This window comes from Neomonachus schauinslandi, chromosome 4, assembly GCF_002201575.2.
Source record: "Neomonachus schauinslandi chromosome 4, ASM220157v2, whole genome shotgun sequence".
In the NCBI taxonomy this organism is placed as follows: Eukaryota; Metazoa; Chordata; class Mammalia; order Carnivora; family Phocidae; genus Neomonachus; species Neomonachus schauinslandi.
In genome coordinates, this window is record NC_058406.1 from 138,755,916 (window position 1) to 138,776,638 (window position 20,723).

The 20,723-nt window shown below is 38.0% G+C and overlaps 1 protein-coding gene across 2 annotated transcripts in view; it reads left to right on the forward strand.

Annotated features, from left to right (window-relative positions):
* RALYL (RALY RNA binding protein like) overlaps positions 1-20,723 on the forward strand; it is a 680,251-nt gene that overhangs the window by 556,195 nt on the left and 103,333 nt on the right. For both annotated transcript variants that reach the window (XM_021688194.1, XM_021688195.1), the window contains one exon: positions 14,282-14,314. In XM_021688194.1, the coding sequence (XP_021543869.1) occupies positions 14,282-14,314 (33 nt within the window). The remainder of the gene's footprint in view (positions 1-14,281; positions 14,315-20,723) is intronic.

Consider the following 20,723-nt stretch of genomic DNA (forward strand, 5'->3'; position numbering starts at 1 on the left):
CATCATGAAACCTACAACCACATCATGAAACCTACAACCACATCATGTATCTGCCACTACTTGCCTGTGTCAGCGAGGTGATTATAAGCAGTACAAACTTTTTTAAGTTCACCTTTCTTAGAACATGAAGGAATGGAGTTAAACCATTTCTTACTTGATTCCCATTTCTAACACTCTGGTATTCTGCTGTTTATTTTCTAATCCAAAAACAAAAGAAAAGCAAAGGTCCTTTATTATCAAGTTTATTCTTATTTTTCTTTCAAACTCGATCCAGTATCTTAAATAAAATATTCATATCTTTTGACTAAGCAATTTCCAAAAACATATCTAAGAAAATAATTCTAAATATTTAAACAATGTAAAAATATATGAAATTGTTCTTAAGGTGTTCTTTGAGTTTTATTTCAAAACACTGAACAATCTGATCCAGCCAAGATATTATGCAGTAATGGGTATGGGCACATTCATTAGATGGAATGTTCACGAAAGTGTTCATAATGACATGGAAAAACTTTAAGGTTTGAGTAGACAAAGAAGCAAAATTATATAAACAGTATATATAACAATATATAATTATATAAACATCATGTATTATATAAACACACAACCAAAACTATTTAACAAATAAAATAAATATATGCAGAGAAAAAAATAGAAATCAAAATAGTAGCTGTGATTCTTTGGACAGTGAGGATACAGGTGATATTTTTCTTGTAACTTAAATACTTAACGTAATTTTCTTTAATGAGAATTTTATAACCAAAGGGAAAGAGAGAGAGATTTACAAGCCAGATATTTTCCAGTGGTAGCTAATAAACATCACACAAAAGCACTCACAACAGGCAACAATGAGGATTTTTTGTGCTTAGTGTTGTGCAAGGTCAATTCAAAAGATATAGCCCTTCATGTTTGGAACTACACTTCTTTGGTTACCGCTGTTATTCGAAAAGTTAGTGTTCTAAATGGGGCAACTCCATTAACATTCAGGGCAGGCCAACAGTCTTGTGTGGTGAAGCAGTTAACTGCCCAGGCTAACTGCCGGAAGTGGCCTGTCAATCAGTCAATGCCACTATGGGATTAGGAGCTCAGTGTGCAGAGGGGAGAGTGAGTAGCAGGGTGCAGGGGAGAGCAGCTGAAGTCATCTAATCTTCCAAAATGAAAAGTCAAAATTTATGAGCCCTTCAGTGATGCAATAAAATAAGTAATCAGCAATGTGTAGTGATGGCAGTTCTTCTGACTACAGATTAGTGAACCAGTAGTAAGACAATGGCGCTTGCCTGACAATAGCTATCCCTCTTTGTATTTAAAGCTGTAATCCAGTTGCTTTGCTGCTGTTGATGCTTTAAAAGGGCATAGAGTACTTGAGCTACAAAGAGTAACAGAATAGTTTGGAATAAAGCCCAGAGTTAAGTCCTTAGGATACAGAGAATGGGACATGGCAGAGAAAGAGGAGATAGGTTCTGTGTTCCAAACTCTTAACAGAGAGAATCAATCAATACAGGACAACCAATAGTAATGAGTCTGAGTACGTGAACATATCAGAATGTATTTATGAAGAAATGGAAAAGAAATAGAGCATGACCCACAAATCACAGATAATCACATGCGAAATAGCATTTGGAGTTGGACTGCTTTTAGCAACTCTTATTGAAACTATCCACAACATCAGGGTGTAGACATAATTGTGATATTGTGAGAATTCTGGAAGAATTGAAGTCAAATTGTAACTTCTAATTTCTTGATTTGCTGAAGACGGTCTTTTTCTCATTTTTTTTTTTTTTACTCTTTATTACCGACACTCAAGATAGTAAATCTAATGTTTAGAGTGTTTAGGAAGAAAAATTATATAATCAGCATTTAAAAATATGGACTAAATTGAGTATAAAAAAAGTTGAAACACTTGGCATGAAAGAATACCATAAAGATATTATGAAAGAAATAAGTAATATTAGGCATCCATTTTAACTGAAAAATCAAATATATTATTTTTAAAAAATGTAATGCTAAAGAAACAAAAAGCAAGAAAGAACAGCTTTATGTGTAGGTGAAGCATAATGTGGGCAAGCAGTTATTAGACAACGTTTAGAGACAATATGAATGGTAAAGAGAAATGAAGGACTTCACATGGTGGGGTCAACCCTGAGAGTCTTCTGATGAATGCTAGAGACTTGGAGAAGAATCTCTGATCTCACCAATTTTGAGTCAACCGCACCATCTCAAGCCCAGAAGAATAACTTATCTCTAAGCCTCTATTAACAGACCTGGCTCACGGATTTACCAAATTCAGCCTATATTAGAGATTCTCAGTGGATCTAGTAGAGGAGAAGGAAACACAGAATCACTAATTCAGTTGTTTATCAATTATTAAGCACCTATTGGACATTGTTCTGGGCACTGAGGATGCATTAGTTAACAAAATGGACAAAAATCCTTGACCTTGCCTTCAAGTGTGAAGTAAATGATAATAAACAAAAATTAAGCATACATTAGAAAGCAGGAGGTGTTACAGAAAAAGTAAAGCAAGGCAAGAGGGATAGGGAGTGGGAAGGTGAGAAGTGGTGCAACTTTGAGTAGGTGGTGAGTGAGGACCTAGCTGAGAAGGTGATATTTGAGCAAAGACTTGGAGAAGGTGATGAACAAGTAATGTTTCACCTGGGGAAAAGCATTCTGGGCAGAGGGACAAGCAGCACAAAGTCCTTAAAGCAGAAGCACACCCAAGTGTTAATAAAAAGCAAGAAGGCCGATGTTTCTGGAGCAGAATCAAGCAAAGCGGAGGGCTGGGAGGAGGTGAGAGGCTAAGGCGGAGATACAATGGGGGTGCCAAATCGTGTAAAGCCTTGCAGACCATTGAAGTACTTTGGCTTTTACTTGGAGTGAAACCGAGAGCCTTTGGGAAGATTTTAGATGAAGGAGTACTATGACAACACTTAAATTTTGAATAGTCACTTTAGCTTTATGTTGAGAATAGGTTATGAAAGAGCAAGGGAGGAACATGGGAAAACATGCAAAAGATTATGACCCAAACAAAGTGGTAACAGCCGAGATGAAAAGAGTTGTTATGTCATGGATATATTTTGAAAATAGAGACAACAAAACTACAAATTGGATGTGGACCATGAGAGAAGGAACAAAGTCAAGGATATTATTATCTACTGCTAGATAACATGTACTGGCTTAAAAAATGTTATTATTTGTCGTATTCAGCAATCAGGGTTGGTTTGGTTGAGGTGGTCTGCTCTTTGTGGTGTGCAAATGGCTTCTGTGCTTACATATCTGGCACTTCAGCTGGGGCTGGCTAGAACAGCCGTCATGACTGAGCATCTTTCTCCACATGGTCTCTCCATGTAGTTAGCTTAGACTTCACTGTGGTCTCAGACTAATCAGTTTTACATAGTGACCAAGTTCAAGAAGGAGGAAGAAACTGCCTGTCCTCTTAAAGACTAGGTTGAAAATTCTACAGTGTCATATCTGCCACATTATACTTATGAAAGCAAGGTATAAGGCCAGTTCATATACAAGATGAGGGACAGAGACTCCAGATTTTAATGGGTGGAAGGAAGGAATTGATAATGAGCAGACTATCTCCCATAGACATCTCCATGATTTCTGGACTGAGCATCTGAACATATGAAGTTGCAGTTAAGTGAGATGAGCAATACTCATGGCAGAGATTGGAGTAGGCCAAGGCGGGTAGTAGAGATGAGGAGTTTGGTTTTTGTTAAAGTGGAGATATCTAAGTGAAAGTATCAAGTGGACAGTCAGATACATAATCTGGAGTTCAGGGAGAGGTCTGAACTGGATGGGCACATCTGTGAGTCATCACTGTGTAGATGGTATTCAAAACCGTGAGCCTGGATGAGAACAAACACCAAAGGGGTAATTAAAGATAAAAAAGAGAAGAATTCCAAGGACTGAGCTCAAGAACACACCAATATTTGAAGTCAGGATCTAGCAAAGGGGACTCAAAAGAAACAACTAATGAGGTTGACTAAGTGGTATGAAACTCAGTAATAAAAATGTTTTCGGGAAGAAGTGATCCATTGGGTGAATTGTTCTTCAAAGTTCCTGGTAACTAATGATTTACCACTGGTCTCAGCACTGTGGAGACTGCTGGAGACTTCAACAAGACTACATCCACCAGGCTTAGGGTCCTGGCTCAATGCTGCATAGTTAACACAGGGAGCGGCCCAGAAATGGATGGGACCTGGAATTATAAACCCAAGCTCTGGTAAAATAGCTCTCACTGCAGTGTTAGAGGGAGATGCTACCATGAAGCTGAGATGCAGCCCCGCCAGTCAGGTGGAGCTTTCAGCACAATCCCAGAAGAGGTCATATCGAGGACTCCAGGCAGGTGATGGGCATCACACAATTTTGTCGGCATGTGGCAGTTGAGGTCATTAAGTTCTGACATTTGGAAATCTTGCCATTTGCAATGATGTGGATAGAACTGGAGGGTGTTATGCTGAGCGAAATAAGTCAATCAGAGAAAGACATGTATCATATGACCTCACTGATACGAGGAATTCTTAATCTCAGGAAATAAACTGAGGGTTGCTGGAGTGGTGGGGAGAGGGAGGGATGGGGTGGCTGGGTGATGGATATTGGGGAGGGTATGTGCCATGGTGAGCCCTATGAATTGTGTAAGACTGTTGAATCACAGATCTGTACCTCTGAAACAAATAATACATTATATGTTAAAAAAAAAAAAAAGAAGAAGATAGGAGGGGAAGAATGAAGGGGGCAAATCGGAGGGGGAGATGAACCATGAGAGACGATGGACTCTGAAAAACAAACTGAGGGTTCTAGAGGGGAGGGGGTTGGGAGGATGGGTTAGCCTGGTGATGGGTATTGAAGAGGGCACGTTCTGCATGGAGCACTGGGTGTTATACGCAAACAATGAATCATGGAACACTACATCAAAAACTAATGATGTAATGCGTGGTGGTTAACATAACATAATAATAAATAAAAAAAAAAATTCTGACATTTGGTGCCAGGATTTAATGTTTTCAAAGACCTGGGGGCGGGGGGGACTCTGGGTCTGAGAGAGGTTGAGGTTACCGAGTCGGGAGGTGAATCTGCCAGACAAGTATGTCCCGCAGAAGAGGGCAGCAAGGCAGTTAAGCAAAACATGCACAGATGGACTGTTGTTTTCCCAGCCCGTATCCGACTTCAGCTACTGCTTGGGTTGAATGAGTTTCTGGCATTTTACTAAGAGAAGACAGAGGAGGGAGGCTGCCCCTGGGAACTGAGTGGGTCTGAGAGTGTGGATGCAGCGTGTGGACAGGAGGGAGGGATGGCGGGAGGCACGTGAGGACAAAAGCCCACTGTGCCTCTCAGCCTATGGGGGCTGGCCTGTGAATACCTGCTTTATGTCTTTTAGCGCCATGCACATTCTGTAGAACTTACTATGACCAGCAATGGAAAGACGTTGTATTGCGTCCGATCTCTTCCTTTCAAATGGAGGAAAAAGATAAATGACATCATCATGCCGCAAAGAGCAGGACAGAGGATAGAGATTTGAAACTGGATAACTCTGTGACTGATTACCTGTTTTCCCAGTCTGTGCGCTTGGCAGACGCACCGTTTCTCTGTAGGATTTAACAGTTATTAGCAAGTAACTAAATAAAACAATTGAAAGAGACAGATGAGCAGCCCCTTGCTATTTTTTTCTGAAATCTCCTTCCTTTCACTACACAGGTTTGGAACAGAGATGAGCAAATCTTCCAACATGAAAATAATGGAGTTTGAAAGTATCTCTTCAGAAAATCGTTTTTTCTTATTTGAATGGAAAGATCCACACAGTTGTGTGCACTCCCTTCCCATGTGAGGTGTGGGGAGGTTTATTCTGGAGTCAGAGTGGAGTAAGGGTGAGACTCTATACTCTGCTTTGGCCAGATATCTACTACTCCTACCCCTAGCCTTACCCCCGGGGCAATTGGAGTAAGCGTTGCAAGTTTCCCAGGAGAATCTGCCAATGGTTGATCATCTTTCTGGCCGTGAGTTTCTTCTTTATACTTCATGTCCCTTCCTCCCACGGCAGCTCGATCTTCCTGACAGAGTTGTGAAGATACATTACAGCCTGTGCGAGGGAGATGAGCTCTGCAGCCTCAATTTCCAATATAGCAAAAGTCATGATTGTGAGTGCCCAAACTGCCACTGAGATTCTTGGTTGATCCCACAGCCATCCATTAAGCTGTCCCTGGAGTTAGCACAGATGGTGGTAACTGCAAATGGAACTTACCAAGAGGTCTGATGATAGCTTTAAGCAGAAATTTCCATCGAGCATGAAAGCCCTTGCAAAAAGGTATCACAGGAAATTGAGGGGAAAGCTGCTTTTTAGTCCAGAGAAATGGAATCCACTGTAGACAGATCTCACAATAGGAGTGAAGGAGCCTGGCTTTCTTCAGCGCTGAGGTGAATTTGACACTCCTCTAATGGCCAGTGAATGATATACTGGAAAGTGAGACAAATATACTGTAAGATCTTCATCAGACTGCCTGAATTATCGTCCTGCTGTATGACTTTTTTAGCTTTTTAAAATTTTGGGAAAGTTACTCAATCCCTCTCTGCCTCAATTTCCTATGTATAAAATAGAGAAGATAATTGTACCAACTTCACAGGGAAGTTATGAAGATTAAATGTGTTAAAATGCTTAAATAGCATGAAAAAAATTAAAAGTACTGGCTATTATCATATATGAGGCATTAAGTACATGTGATTATTTGCACACGTTGTCATATGGGCAATATGTCTGGAAATCTGGGTTCTGCTGCAGACTCTGTACTTCTTTATTCCTTTCATAAGTTTGAAGAAATTTCTGTACCTTCTACTAGCACAGAGTTGGTAAATACGTATTTGCACAACATTCTTCTCCTTTCCTTTTATATTTCTGTGGCACACATAGGTTAATTACAACCATCTTACACCCTGAGGCCTGAATAGGTTTATGGAATTCTTATCAACACTTTCTTCCCAGCAGCCACCATCAGTTAGTCAGAATTGACACAAAAATGAAGACCTATTTGACCTCTCAGCTTTAGAGCGTACAAGCTTTTAAGGAAATGATTGCTCCCACTCTTAGCCATTTCAGACCGTCCCATCACAGTCTCACCCAGAGCCCTGCTTTGCCACAAAGTTCTCAATGTGGTTGACAGGAAACCATAAAAAGTTATACTTGGGATAATCTTTGTGCATCTGTAATAACACTATACCCTTGCAGGAGCCACACCTGGGAAAGGGCTATGGTCGATGCACTGTGAGTGAGCCAAAAATTTCTTGAGCTCTTGTTCAACCAAAGACACTAACTGATGAGTCCTACTCAGAAGTTCCTCGGGCAGATGGAGGTGAGGAGGTTGGTGCCTGTGCAGGCCAGTGCTTTCTCCCGTGGCATGCACCAACATAGTGTGTTCTTCCTAACAAGCCTCTTGCTTTCCAGGCAAGAGCTTCTAGGCATCTAGGCCATGGGGGGCCAGCACAGAAACCTGGGCTGCTTTTGCTTCCATATTTTCTCTCAAAGTGAGGAGAGGAGAATAGCCAAGGTAAGTACTACAGACAGATTCTGGTTTTTACTGAATGTCAGAGAATACACCTGCAATTACCGATGAATAGCCTGCCCCTACTACATAAGGAAGACTTCTATTTGCTTTTTAATTTTCTGGCAATAAATGAATTTTTAAGAATACTGATAGAATCATATTTTAGTATGCAAAATGGTCAGGAAAGGAAGATGTCTATGAATTGCTTTAAAAGTGCTTGGCTCTGATCAAAATCATCATCTTTTGCTCACATTTAATCATTTACCTTGAAAAAAAGCCTGTTTAAATCAGAAGGCCTTGGAACGATGAAAATGTCATGTGAATGTGTTTAGATTACAAACGATTAATGATGAAATGTAGACTAAATTTTAAATATCAAAATACGATTCCTGTAATTTAAAAAAAAAGCTATTAAGCTCTTTGTAAAATAGCATGTCACATTATTCCATAAATAATACACAATTGGTTAGCTAAGCGTTAACTCACAATGACACGGACCACCATCGTGTCCCTTTCTGAACTTTGCATCTACACCTAAAGGCCTGCTAGTGAGCCTAGGTATCTCTCCTCGATCCTTTTCTTCCTATTCTACACATTCTCTCTGCGGCCCCCATTCTCTCCTTTGATGTCATATACTAATTCTGCTTTGATGACATGACTCTTAAATCTGTATTTGCAGACCCAATATCTTGTCTAAGTTCCAGGCATACATTTCCATCTGTTGCGTACCTTCACCAAGAGCCCCACATGGTTCACTGTTATATAACACTACACCAACCTGTTCCCTAATCTGAACTCCCTAGAACTGTTAACTGGCCATGAATGTAGGAACAATCAGAGCACTCATGGATAAAAAATAATAATAACAATGATGGCAGAAGTTTATCAAGTATTTATTTATTTATTTATTTATTTATTTAATTTTGTTACCTATTTATTTACTTATCCAATTCTCACAACAGCCCTAAGAGTTGGGTCTATTATTACCCCATTTTGCAGATGAGATAACTGAGGTACAAAGAAAAATGCCTTACGTTTTCAACACCACACAGCCAGAAGATTATTAGAGTCAGAAGTAGAATCAGGCTGTCTGATACTAAAAATTGTATCCTTAAGCCCTTTGGAGCTTCCATCTTAAACGTAGGTCAGGCTTAGGTTGCCATTGCTAAAGAGAATAGATCCAAGGGTAGTAAATGGTGTTGCTGTAATTTTTACTGCAAAACCATATAAATATCATAGGGGAACATACTTAAAAGTCACTTTGGAGTCATAAAAAACCCACTAGTTTTACAAAAACAAGGTAGTTGAAGTCATTTCTGCAAAAACACAGTATATGCCCAAGCACAGAGAGTGAGAAAGCAGGATGCCACTCTGACGGTGAGCAGTTGGCTCAGCTTGGCTGGAGCATAGAATTTGCAGGCTGAAGTGGTAGAAGACAAGGGCTGGGAAGGTACTAGAAGAAGATTGTGAATGAACTTTTAGTCATATTAAAGGGTTTGGTCTTTACTCTGTAGGTAAATGATGGAAGTAGGTGTAGGGGAGTAAGGCACAGGGGAAGGTCATTTGAAAGAATCATTACTAAAAGCCTCCTAAAGAAGTAGGCATGATTCTAGGTACTTGAAATAAAGTGAGTTCCGACCTTCAAGGAGTATAGTGTCTTTAGAGGGAACTTGGAAAATACACTGAGAATGTTTCATACAATATGATGAAGTGTTATGAAGCTCTCCTAACCAACTTATGGTGCCTTATGAAAAAATACTTCCTAGAAGCACTCAGAGATGTGTAATGAGGGGAATTACAGGCTCATATTTGTACAATAGCTATTTTAGAAAGATGATTCTGCTAGTAGACATGGCTATTCCAAAGAAATACTGAGGAAGGAAGGTCATTAAGGAGATTATTCTAATAGCCCACCTAAAGGTTGATGATTACTTGAACTGCAATAATATGAATTGAGAGATAAGTAAAGAACTAAAAGGACTTTTGGCAATAGAAAACAGCAGAACTAGGAGGATCTACTGAAAGTGAGTGTCATTGGAAAGAAGTCGAAGAGAAAGATTATGATCTTTCTAGTTTGGTCAGATGAGTGGCTGATTAGGCCATTGAGTTAGGGATAAAGAAGAACAGAATGAGGGAGGCAGGCAATATTTAGTCTGGGACATGCGAAGTTGAAGGCACCTAAAACTGGAGATGTATGATTGGGCAGATACAGCCACACATCATATACAGAGTGACACGAGAGACAAAAGTTTGGAAATATCCAGCATGTGGACAACATGTGAGACCAGATTAGGTTTCTCAGTATAGAAATTACAACAAAAGGAAATGTGACAGTCCATAAGGCACATAGAAACAAAATAAAACAAACAAAATAAACTGATGGAAGGCAATACACGAGGCAAGACATGAGCAGGTGGACTTTAGAGCCAGCATGCCTAATTTCACATCCTAGCTCAGCCATTTTATAGCTCTGTGACCTTGGGCAAGACACCTGGCATTTTTGAGTATCAGTTTCCTCATCTGTAAAATGAAATCTATCTCAGAGGATATCATGATGCTTAAATAAATCAGTGTTTATAAAGCATTTTTAATAATGCCTGGTCTTTAGTAAATACAGCTTAGATTTTTTGTTGTTAAATACAAAAAGTTATAAATTTGTTAGTTCCAAATATTAATCTTCATTTTGCATTTTACTTTATCTCTTTACTGTGCCTATTTTTCTGAAGGCTATGGTTTGTTTATCTTATTCTACCCCTCATTCTAGCAGATCCTGAATGAAGTATTATTAAATTCATTACCCAGTTCCTGTTAAAAGTAAATCTTAGGAATGATAAAAATCAATCCTTTTTTTCACAAAACAATTACCTTGTTGGGAAAAAAAAAAACTCAGAAAAAGTTCGTTCTTTCTGAGCATATCACAATGTAGTCATCTGTTTCTAAGGATTACATTGATAAACAATATTCTCCAAAGGGATGTTTCTCCTGGTAATTTTCTTCTTTTACGCTTTTTCACTTTTGAGGACTAAAATTGCAAAAGTGAGCTTTTCATGTTTTCAGGCAGTTGCAGCTCTTAGAACTAAAAACTTATCTTTGGCATAGTCTTGACCATCACAGTCTACTCTGTACCAGGAATTGTGTTAGTTGCTCTAAGTACTTAATCTTATATTCTTCACAACAGCCTCTTGAGTTGGCAATGATATTGGCTCTATTATTAATGAGAAAAGATGTACAAATCTCTGAATCGACTCAAGGCTAGGGAAGTTAAGCCTGTGTAATGAAACCATGACTGGGCAGTTGGTTACAAAACAGAGCATCGTTCAATGTGGGCCAGTTATCACTTCCCTCTACTATGTGTAATTGTTTTGAAGGTGAGACATGAGACAGGATTGCCTAATGGTGGCTCCTCACAGATTTCCTGCTCTGTGTCACCACTGAAAATATTTGGGGCGGGGGGGGGATGGTCCAGGGAGCTAGGGCTTATCTTCAGTGGCTTAGGCTGACTCATGGATAATGATCTTTCTTTTCTGTTCAGCTCATAGAGCATCAGCCAGCACCTCCCCTGGGCCATTAGAAGATTTAACACAGAACTTTCAGGAGCTTCTTGTCTAAGTAGACTTGCAAGGTTAACATTCTTACCAGTCTTAAGACTTGAAGCTAGCCATTTAACCCAAGACTCTTGTCCTGAGACTATGTCATCGTAATAGAGATAATAAGTCATGGAAGCTTGGTGACAGGACTGTCCCTATAAGATGAAGTGTCAGGATTAACATTATAAAGGAGTTAGATAAACTAAGATAAATAGATAAGATCATAAGATCTTAAATAAGATAAATAGATCATGCATAAGGAAAGAAAGAAAAAAATAGTATTCTGGTATAGAAATAGAACGCTTCAAGAAACCAAAGCAAAGGAGATATGTTTAGGTAATGAACAGACAAATTTCCTGGAATAAAGTGGTTGGTAAGAGAAGTGAGAAAGAGCAACGTGGAAAGTTAGCATGAGTCATGTTTGTGACAAGCTTTCAAGTGACACACTAAAAGTTGGGGCATCATCTTGCGATTATTAAAATAGTCAAGAAAGATGGTGACATGAAAATAGCATTGTAGGGGAGTTGATCTGTCCGTTGCAGGTGCAGAGAATTGGTGATGTAGAGCGGGAATTCAAATTATTCTGAGCTTCTAATTGTGAAACAATATCTGGATACGTATTAAAATAAAGAGTGCCTATTTTGAAGGGTTGTTTCCAACAAGATAATCGTAAGTCATGCACTGGCATAGTTTTTCTGTAAAGGCCATATAGTAAATATTTTCAAACTGTGGACATGCAGTCCCTGTTAGAACTAATCCTCTTGCAGCTGTAGCACAAAAGCAGCCTGAAACAATATGTAAATGAATAAACATGACTGTGTCCCAGTGAACTTCATTTATGGGCTCTGAAATTTGAATTTCACATAAATCTCATATGTCACGAAATATTATTCTTTTTTGATATTTTTCAACCATTTAAAAATGTGCACTTGTGAGCATAGAGATGTTGAAATCAATCACTATGTTGTACACCTGAAACTAATGTGTAACATTATGTGTCAACAATATTCAAATAAAAGACAAAATGTAAAAGCCATTCTTAGTTTGTGCGTTATACAGAATCAGGTGGTGAGCAAGAATTGTCCTGTAGACCACGGTTTGCCAACCCCTGGTTTATAGAACATTAATCAGAATCTCAATCCAGTATCATTTGAAAATTTTGAATTTTCCCTTGAATTCTTCGATTGAACATTTGGGAGGAAATAGTTGAAGGGAGTGAAGTGGTAGAAGCAGAAGGAGGCAATTAACTAGTTAGTGGGACTAACCATCTTAACCACGGGTATCAGAAGGGCAACATATGTCCCTCCATGCTCCAGTCCAACAACGGCTTGTCTGAAGCCTTCAGGGGGAAAAAAAAAAAAAAAGGAAACTCAGTAAGTAAATACTATTCCAAATACATTCTGTGTTTTAGTAATTGCACAGGGAAAGGCAAGATGGTGGGTTTTTCTTTTATTCATGTTGTTTATGATACCTTGAATGAAAGCAACAGCATGCAGTCCTTAAACAAATGATATGAGCGGGGGCATTGCAATAAGGAAGCTATAGTGTGAAACCGGGTGAAGTTGGAGCAACTGTGAACAAAGAATTTACATTTGGAGAGACCAGCTAGGCTGGGGTAAGTGATGAGAATTCGCCTGGGAATTGAGTGAAGAGGGAGATGTGAAAGTCACGTAAAGGAGAAATTGACAGGACATTGCTAATTGCGATGTGGAAGATGAAAAAGAGAGAGGAGTCAAGATATGCAGTTTTCTTCTACTGGATTAGTCGATGCCACGAAAAAACAGGCAGCAATGAGAGGCTAGGAGGACACTGTAGGCAGCAAGAAACCGTTTATCAAGTGTTGCTGAGTAGAAAGTAAGGGAGAAGTGATAGTGCCATGATGTTGATGATCCAAATAAGTCAACGGTCGCCTGCATCACATTATATAGAATCCCCCTCATTTCTTCAAGGTAACTTCTTTTGATCCCTTAGCACTGGTCATGTCTTATAAAACAAACATATCCAAATATATTTCATTATTTATCTTCAACTTTTTTCCCTTAATTCTGTTTGCTTATTCATATCATAAATATATGGGCACAACAAACACACAGTATGGCAAAGAATTTACAGGGAGGTGAAAATAAAATCAGAATTCAGAAAAGGAAAAGATTGTAAAATGTACATCCCCAAACTCTGAGCTTTTTTTTTTTTTATTAGTTTCAGAGGTAGAATTTAGTGATTCATCAGTTGCATAGAACACCCAGTGCTCATTACATCATCTTAAACACCAGGATTCAGATAAAAATGTCTTTAATATTTGTTTATGTTTAACCCATAATCATATGTCAAGAAACATATAAAAATGAAGTGGCCAATATACACCTACCAATTGATCCCCTTCATTATTAATTAAGGAATATTTAGAAGTGGAAAGTGTCCTGATTGATTTGCTTTTTGCAAAGAAATTAATTTATGAAATAAGAAAATTAACTGGAAGCATTCTTAGTCTGTTTTACAATGAGAAAAGTAATTCCCAGAAAGTTTTTTAAGTTGCTTAGCTCAAGATGCCACAACTAATCAGAGGTTTCAGAATTAGAATTCCTCAGGAGGTATAAAAAAAATACATGGTTCTTAGGAGACATTAAGAGGAGGCATTAAGATCCTAATCTATGACCTAACTCTCGCCCCCCCACTCCCAAATGTGCTACTGTTGGTAAATGACAATGAATGTCATGCTGTTTCTCTCTTTGTTGCCGAATATTTACCGGAAATCAATTACTCAGCCAATATGTAACTAAATACATAATAAATTTCTTTACCACTACAACAAATACAAATAGATATATCCACAATTCTACAAATTACTGTAAAAAAAGAAAAGAGGATATAGAGAATGCAAATCAAAATTAGACTAACAGTATTATTATCTTAATGTCTCATTTAAATGGTACATTCCCATTCCAAGTCCCTCTCATTAGCTTCTGCATTAAGCCAGCCAGAATTTGAATTAGTCCAGATTAGATCTTCATATATTATTTATAGCTTTTTATTAGTGCTAACGTATACATTTTCACCCAAACAAGTATAATAATTTTGTCAGATTCCTATAAAAGCAATTTTTAAGTGTATAGCAAATTGTTATATTAAAATTAATTTTTCATATTTTTTTCATAGACTTGAGTCAAAGGAGCCTTTCCTGTCTGTTGGGTGAGTATATGTCTAAATATTTTAAATCTCAGTTCTTTCATTGATTTTTTTTTAAAGATTTTTTATTTATTCATTTGAGACACAGAGATAGAGAGAGAGAGCATGAGCAGGGAGAGAGGCAGAGGGGAGGGAGAAGCAGGCTCCCTGCTGAGCCAGGAGCCCGATGTGGGGCTCGATCCCAGGACACTGGGATCATGACCCCAGCCGAAGGCAGACGCTTAACCATCTGAGCCACCCAGGCGCCCCTCTTTCATCGATTTTTAACAAGGTCTTCTGGGATGGTATTATCAGTCATATAATTCCATGTTCAAAGTCATCCCATATCATTGGACGCGTCATATCCTCAGCAACATTGCTATCTATGTTTTATAAAGGCTTAGCCAGAATGTTCACAAAGCTATTTCATGACCTTGGAAATTCAGCAGATGAATGCATGTAAAAGCCTGTATCCTCTAAAAAAATCAAACGAGGTATACAGTAATTTTCTATATTCTCGTCGTGTAAAGATAACGCTCAGATTGGTCTTACAAATTCCTCTGAACCGCAGCTTCACTATATCTAGTCTGTCTACTCGTTCCTCTTAATCTACTCTAATGTTTCTTCTCCCTTTTTTCCTAAATCTGCCTTCAAGATCTGTATCTATCTTTTCTCCTTTTCTTCCATCTAAGAACGCAAAGCTGAGGAACCATGAAACAGATTAAGTAAAACCAACACTTGCCTCCTCTGGTAGTATTCCGAGTCACAATACATGTTCTAATAATATATTGTTGACAAGAATACACATGTGCTATTTTCAGGCATTTTGCTAATTAAGAATCAGCAAAGTTGTTATTTGATCTACCAAATAATCCTTTGACTAACATATTAAAATGTCTCATTAGGGGACTTTTGCATGCTCAGCATTATGGTTGATGTTGTAAAGTATCAAAAAGTGCCGGAAGATATGATAGCTTAAAGGCAATCATGTCATAATTGATGGGGAAAAAAATCATGTACAAGCAGCCATTATACTCATGCTTAATGACCAGAAACATGGGATGGGGTAGATTTTTAAAGGATCGCATTAGTTTTCTTTTATTACTTCACAGTCTTTGAATATTTGTCACTCCTTGAGCAACATGGTTCCCTTTCCCCTTTCCACTCCTCACAAAAGCATTTGAGAAAGCCAGTTGAATCATGAGAATGAAAATAATTGTTAGTGATGCTGGGAGAAAAAAAATGGAGTAGATGCATTTATTGGAGGATTTTTTGAAAAAATGAAAGGTCAAGTTGATCTGGTCCAAAAAAACCATTAGAGCATGCTTCTTTCCTTCACTGATCATCAGCTCCTATTGTTAAAAATCTTTAAGCCTGAAGAAATTTTTTATTATGAATGCATATGTGTCCTGCCCTCAAGTCAAGAGGGCTGAAATAGCTTCTCTTCATGCCTCACTTAATGCAGTTTCTCGGCAGCATTTCCTGTTCTCCCAACTTCTTTGAGATGGAATTCATTTTTTACTTCATACCTCTATTTTACAAGGGCAGACTCTAAGTAATCTTTGTTTTAAATGTATCAGGAGTGGGCGCCTGGGTGGCTCAGATGGTTAAGCGTCTGCTTTCGGCTCAGGTCATGATCCCAGGGTCCTAGGATCGAGTCCCGCATCGCAGGGAGCCCGCTTCTGCCTCTCTCTCTCTCTCTCTCCCTGTCTCTCATGAATAAATAAATAAAATCTAAAAAAAGAAAAATTAAATGTATCAGGAGTTTAAAACTTCGAATTAGAGCCATGAAAAAAAGTTTCCAAAAAAGAATGACACCTAACTCAGCAAATACCCGAAATGGGAAAACTGGCACGGCAGTAGGAAGATAACTGCTATTCCTTAGATGGGTCTTAAAAGTAAAGGGTGAAACACGCAACCCAAATGGTCTGTGGACTGGATACTTTAATATATAGCTGAACTTCTCCCTTTTCTCCCAAGAAAATTGTTTTAAATAAAATTGCCTAAAGTTTGGATGAGTCTCTCTTAGTAAGAGGATAGGATGATTGTGAACATAGTGGACCCATATGAGACGCCAGGCAAGGTAGTCTAATAGAGAACCACTATTCAAATTTGTGACTCTCAGTTCTGTCACTTATCAAAAGGAATTAATGCATGGTGTATGTTCTTTGGTATGAGTTGACCTGTAAGTCCATAACATTGAGTTTTTCTAGGACCCTGCACACCTCACATTAATTTTAATTCTATGTGCAATAAAAAGCATATGAATGAATAGATCAGTGCTAAATATTGCATACTTCAGTCCATTGCCTGCCAGTGTCTTAAAGCACTTGTTAATATGTACTTCTAGAAGTTGCTCTTCCCTTTGCAGGGTCTGACACTTACAAGCTATGTGTATTGGTTTAGGCGATTACTTGAACCCCCAGGCTTTGGGTTCTTATTTGTGATATGGAGATTAAATAAGATAATTTAGATCAAGTACTTAGCACTGTTTTCGGTACATAATTGTTCATAAACGTTAGCTTTTATTACAGATGTGGAAGGTATACTCATTTACAATGCTCCAAAGAGTCAATCTGAGAGCTCTGAAGTAGTTCAGAGAATAAAACTCCACTTTAACAGGGCATTCTTTGAGTTACATGTGGAAACCAAAAGATGTTTTTATAATGGAGAGGAAAAAAAACAAAAATTGTGAATGGAATAAGCTATCAAACAAGATGAGTACAGGTAATTGTTTTGAATTTTTATGATGAAAACTAATAATTGTCATTTAAATTTTTTAAATGGAAAGAAATATTGATACATTTAAAATGTGTATCTCTTCTAATATAAATTAGGGAGCAAAATTCTTCCTTTCATAAATGTGCTGTAGTAATTAATTACGAAATAAAATTTTTAAATGTCACAACATAAATTCAGTCTGAATATACCAATGCAAAAATGTGTCAAAGAAAGTTGTAAGACAGGAAATATTTGCTTATGGAAAAAGATAAGGGAATTATGAAAGGAAGTTAAGTGAAATCTCAGATCTCAGACCTTCAACTAAAGATTGATAAGAGAGGAGCTTTCTTTCACATGCACCAGTAAAAGATTAATAAAATAATGTCATTAGGAAAAAAAAAAATAACCTAGAGTGAGGCAAGAAGGCTTATCCCAGAGTCTGATTCTGTTTACCCAAGGTAGGCCAATAAATGCAGTGTTTTCCAAGGCTGTCAAGCCAAACCTGGAAACCACTATCATGGTTGCATTCTCCCAGCTCCTTCTACAAACATACACAGATTGTTCTTACAGACATCTACAGTCTCTGGAATTTTTTCAGAGAATCTTTGAAATATAGCTTCCCACAGTCTTCCCCTGTTTGGGATACATATGGTGGAGGTGGACACATTGATCTAGAACTGTCTTGGAATTTACCCATCAGAGACCAGGATAACATGTAAAGAGACCAGATAGTATGCCATGGAAGCTTCTGCAGTGCACAAGGAGCAGATTATCTATGCTCTGGTGCATCAAAACTCATTCTGATGTTGTCCCAGACCTAAGACTGGAAATTTATTAAATTTTAAATGATTAAATAATATAATTTAAATATTTAATAAATAATTTTTATTAAATGTTGATTTAAATATTTTATATTATAAATATTATGTGTATACAGTATATGCATTACATATTTTACATTTATTATAAATATATGATACAAAATATTTGTATTATACATAAAATAAATTTAAATTATAGATTTAAAAATTAAAATTCTTTCCCATCTCGCTCACCCAACAGTAAAACAAATCAGTTAAGCAAACGTGTTTTTTAGTGTGGAGCTTAGGCTTGCGTGTTACAAGAATACTAAGCCTGTGATATTCTACTCACCCTCCAAATGTTCCATTTTAGAGCAATTAAGAAAACTCTTCTGACCAATGCTTGCTTTTATGTGACATCAGACAGGTTCCGATTTTGGAAATAAGCTGGGAGAAAACAGGTATCGAGTTTGCATTTAGGAAAGTGAACAAGAGGGGCGCCTGGGTGGCTCAGTCGTTGGGCATCTGCCTTCGGCTCAGGTCATGATCCCGGAGTCCTGAGATCGAGCCCCGCATCGGGCTCCTTGCTCCGTGGGAAGCCTGCTTCTCCCTCTCCCACTCCTCCTGCTTGTGTTCCCTCTCTCGCTGTGTCTCTTTCTGTCAAATAAATAGAATCTTTAAAAAAAAAGGAAAGTGAACAAGAGCCAAGTGATCATCTCAATTAAGATTCTAAGATCTAAATCTTAGTTTAAAACCAGTCTTGCCTTGAAAAAGCTTTACAGCTTTTTAATGAAAAATACAGATGAGGGAAAAGGAAGCTCCTGTTCATTTGACGTTTAAGATTCACATTGTAAAGGGGCATGTCAAGACAGTACATGAGTTCTCTTCAAGTACAAGTGACTATTGACACTTTGCAGACACTGAGCCACTTTAAAAATATACTCAAGGCACTAAACGAAATTTTCCATGTGAATTATTTCTTCTTACCTCTTCAGCATGAAGTTGACCTTTTAAAAGAAGACTTTTAATATGAATTAGTTGTATTTTGGAATTGAAATTTTGGTTCATACCAATATTTCAGCTGATGAATTTTTGCATGAGTAGCTTTATTAGGAGGACTATTTATTGCACGGATAAAAAAAATGTTCAGACTGTTCTCACTGCATTAGGATAATTTAAATAACTCAGGGGTGCCTGGGTAGCTTAGCTGATTAAGCATCTGACTCCCTCGATTTCAGCTCAGATCTTGATTTCAGGGTCGGTCGGGGGGGATGGAACCCTGAGTTGGGCTACACGCTCAGCAGGGAGTCTGCCTGAGCTTCTTTCTGTCTCTCCTTCACCCTCTGCCCCTCCCCCTGTTCTCTCTCTCTCTAAAATAAATAAATCTTTATAAATAAATAAATAAATAACTCAGAATAATTTTAAAATGATATTGATAAAGCTCAGAATTATTATTTCCTAAGCTTGTCTGAGAGATTCAAAACACATCAAAGATAGAAATAGCAAAATTACTATATTTATCTTTATCAAGGCTCAGTGAGTAAGCTAATCATGGCTATGCATCTCCACATCTCCTGGATCCTCTGAGATGTAGTGGGACCTATTCTACTAAGTCCAAACAAGAGGGAGTGAATGAAAACTGCCAGGACAACAAAGCTCGCCTTACATCTAAAATTGACCCTCACATAATTGCTAGTAGCTATATTTTTAAAAATAATTTTGCTTGGGGGATATTTTCCCCTTTTATTTCCAGTCTTGGAACTGAATTTGGATCTTCAATATACTTCTGCTGTTATTATGAAGACATTATTAAATCTTGACACTCTTATTAGGTCCAATATTTACACTACTTTACTTTCGTCCAGGTTTTGTATGAGTCCTTATATTTACCAGTAGATGCTATACATTGTTATACTCTTAACTACCTATTTGAGAGCTTAAGTTCTTTTTTTTTAAGATTTTATTTATTTATTTGAGAGAGAGAAAGAGAGAGCACAAGCAGGGGGAGGGAGAAGGGCAGAGGGAGAAGTAGGCTCCCAGCTGAGCAGGGAGCCCAATGCGGGGCTCGATCCCAGGACCCTGAGATCATGACCTGAGCTGAAGTCAGACACTTAACCAACTGAGCCACCCAGGAGCTCCTAAGAGCTTAAATTCTGTAATTCGATCTCTTTGGTTTGAATTTCATTCTGTTACTTCCTAGCTAGGTGCCTTGGGCAATTTGTTTAACTCTTCTGAGCCTCATCTCCTCACCTGAGGTAATAACTTATTCTTAGGGCTGTTTTGAATGAGCTAATATTGCAAGGTTCTTAGAACAGTGTCCGACACCTAATAAACAGGAAATAAATACCAATTACTATCAATATCCTATGCAACAATTAAGTTATATTAATAGTTTTTTCCTAAAGGAGTAAGTTCCACCAAATGACAAAAATGTCGACTAATTGAATCCCAAATATCTTAATACCCAATTCCTGGTAATGCAGTTGAATTCTGGGAATGGAGTTCAAAAGAGAGTGAAATCAGCACAGGAATGAAGGCCTGCCTAGTTACTCGGGAGATCTTTGAGGAAGATAGACAAGAAAAAGTAAAATAGCATTAAGACAGGAAGACAATTCCAGAAGGTACTTAGATTTATAGAAATATCACACACAATATTAAAAACTTTAATAATAGGAGCATGAAAAAGGGAAAGCAATACCAATTTAGGGATGGTTTCAGTCGAGCATCAAAACATAAAACAGAATTATAGGACTGCTGTAAAATCATTTAGGAATTAAGAGTTTAGCTTGGGCGCCTGGGTGGCTCAGTTGGTTAAGCGACTGCCTTCGGCTCAGGTCATGATCCTGGAGTCCCGGGATCAAGTCCCGCATCGGGCTCCCTGCTCGGCAGGGAGTCTGCTTCTCCCTCTCCCT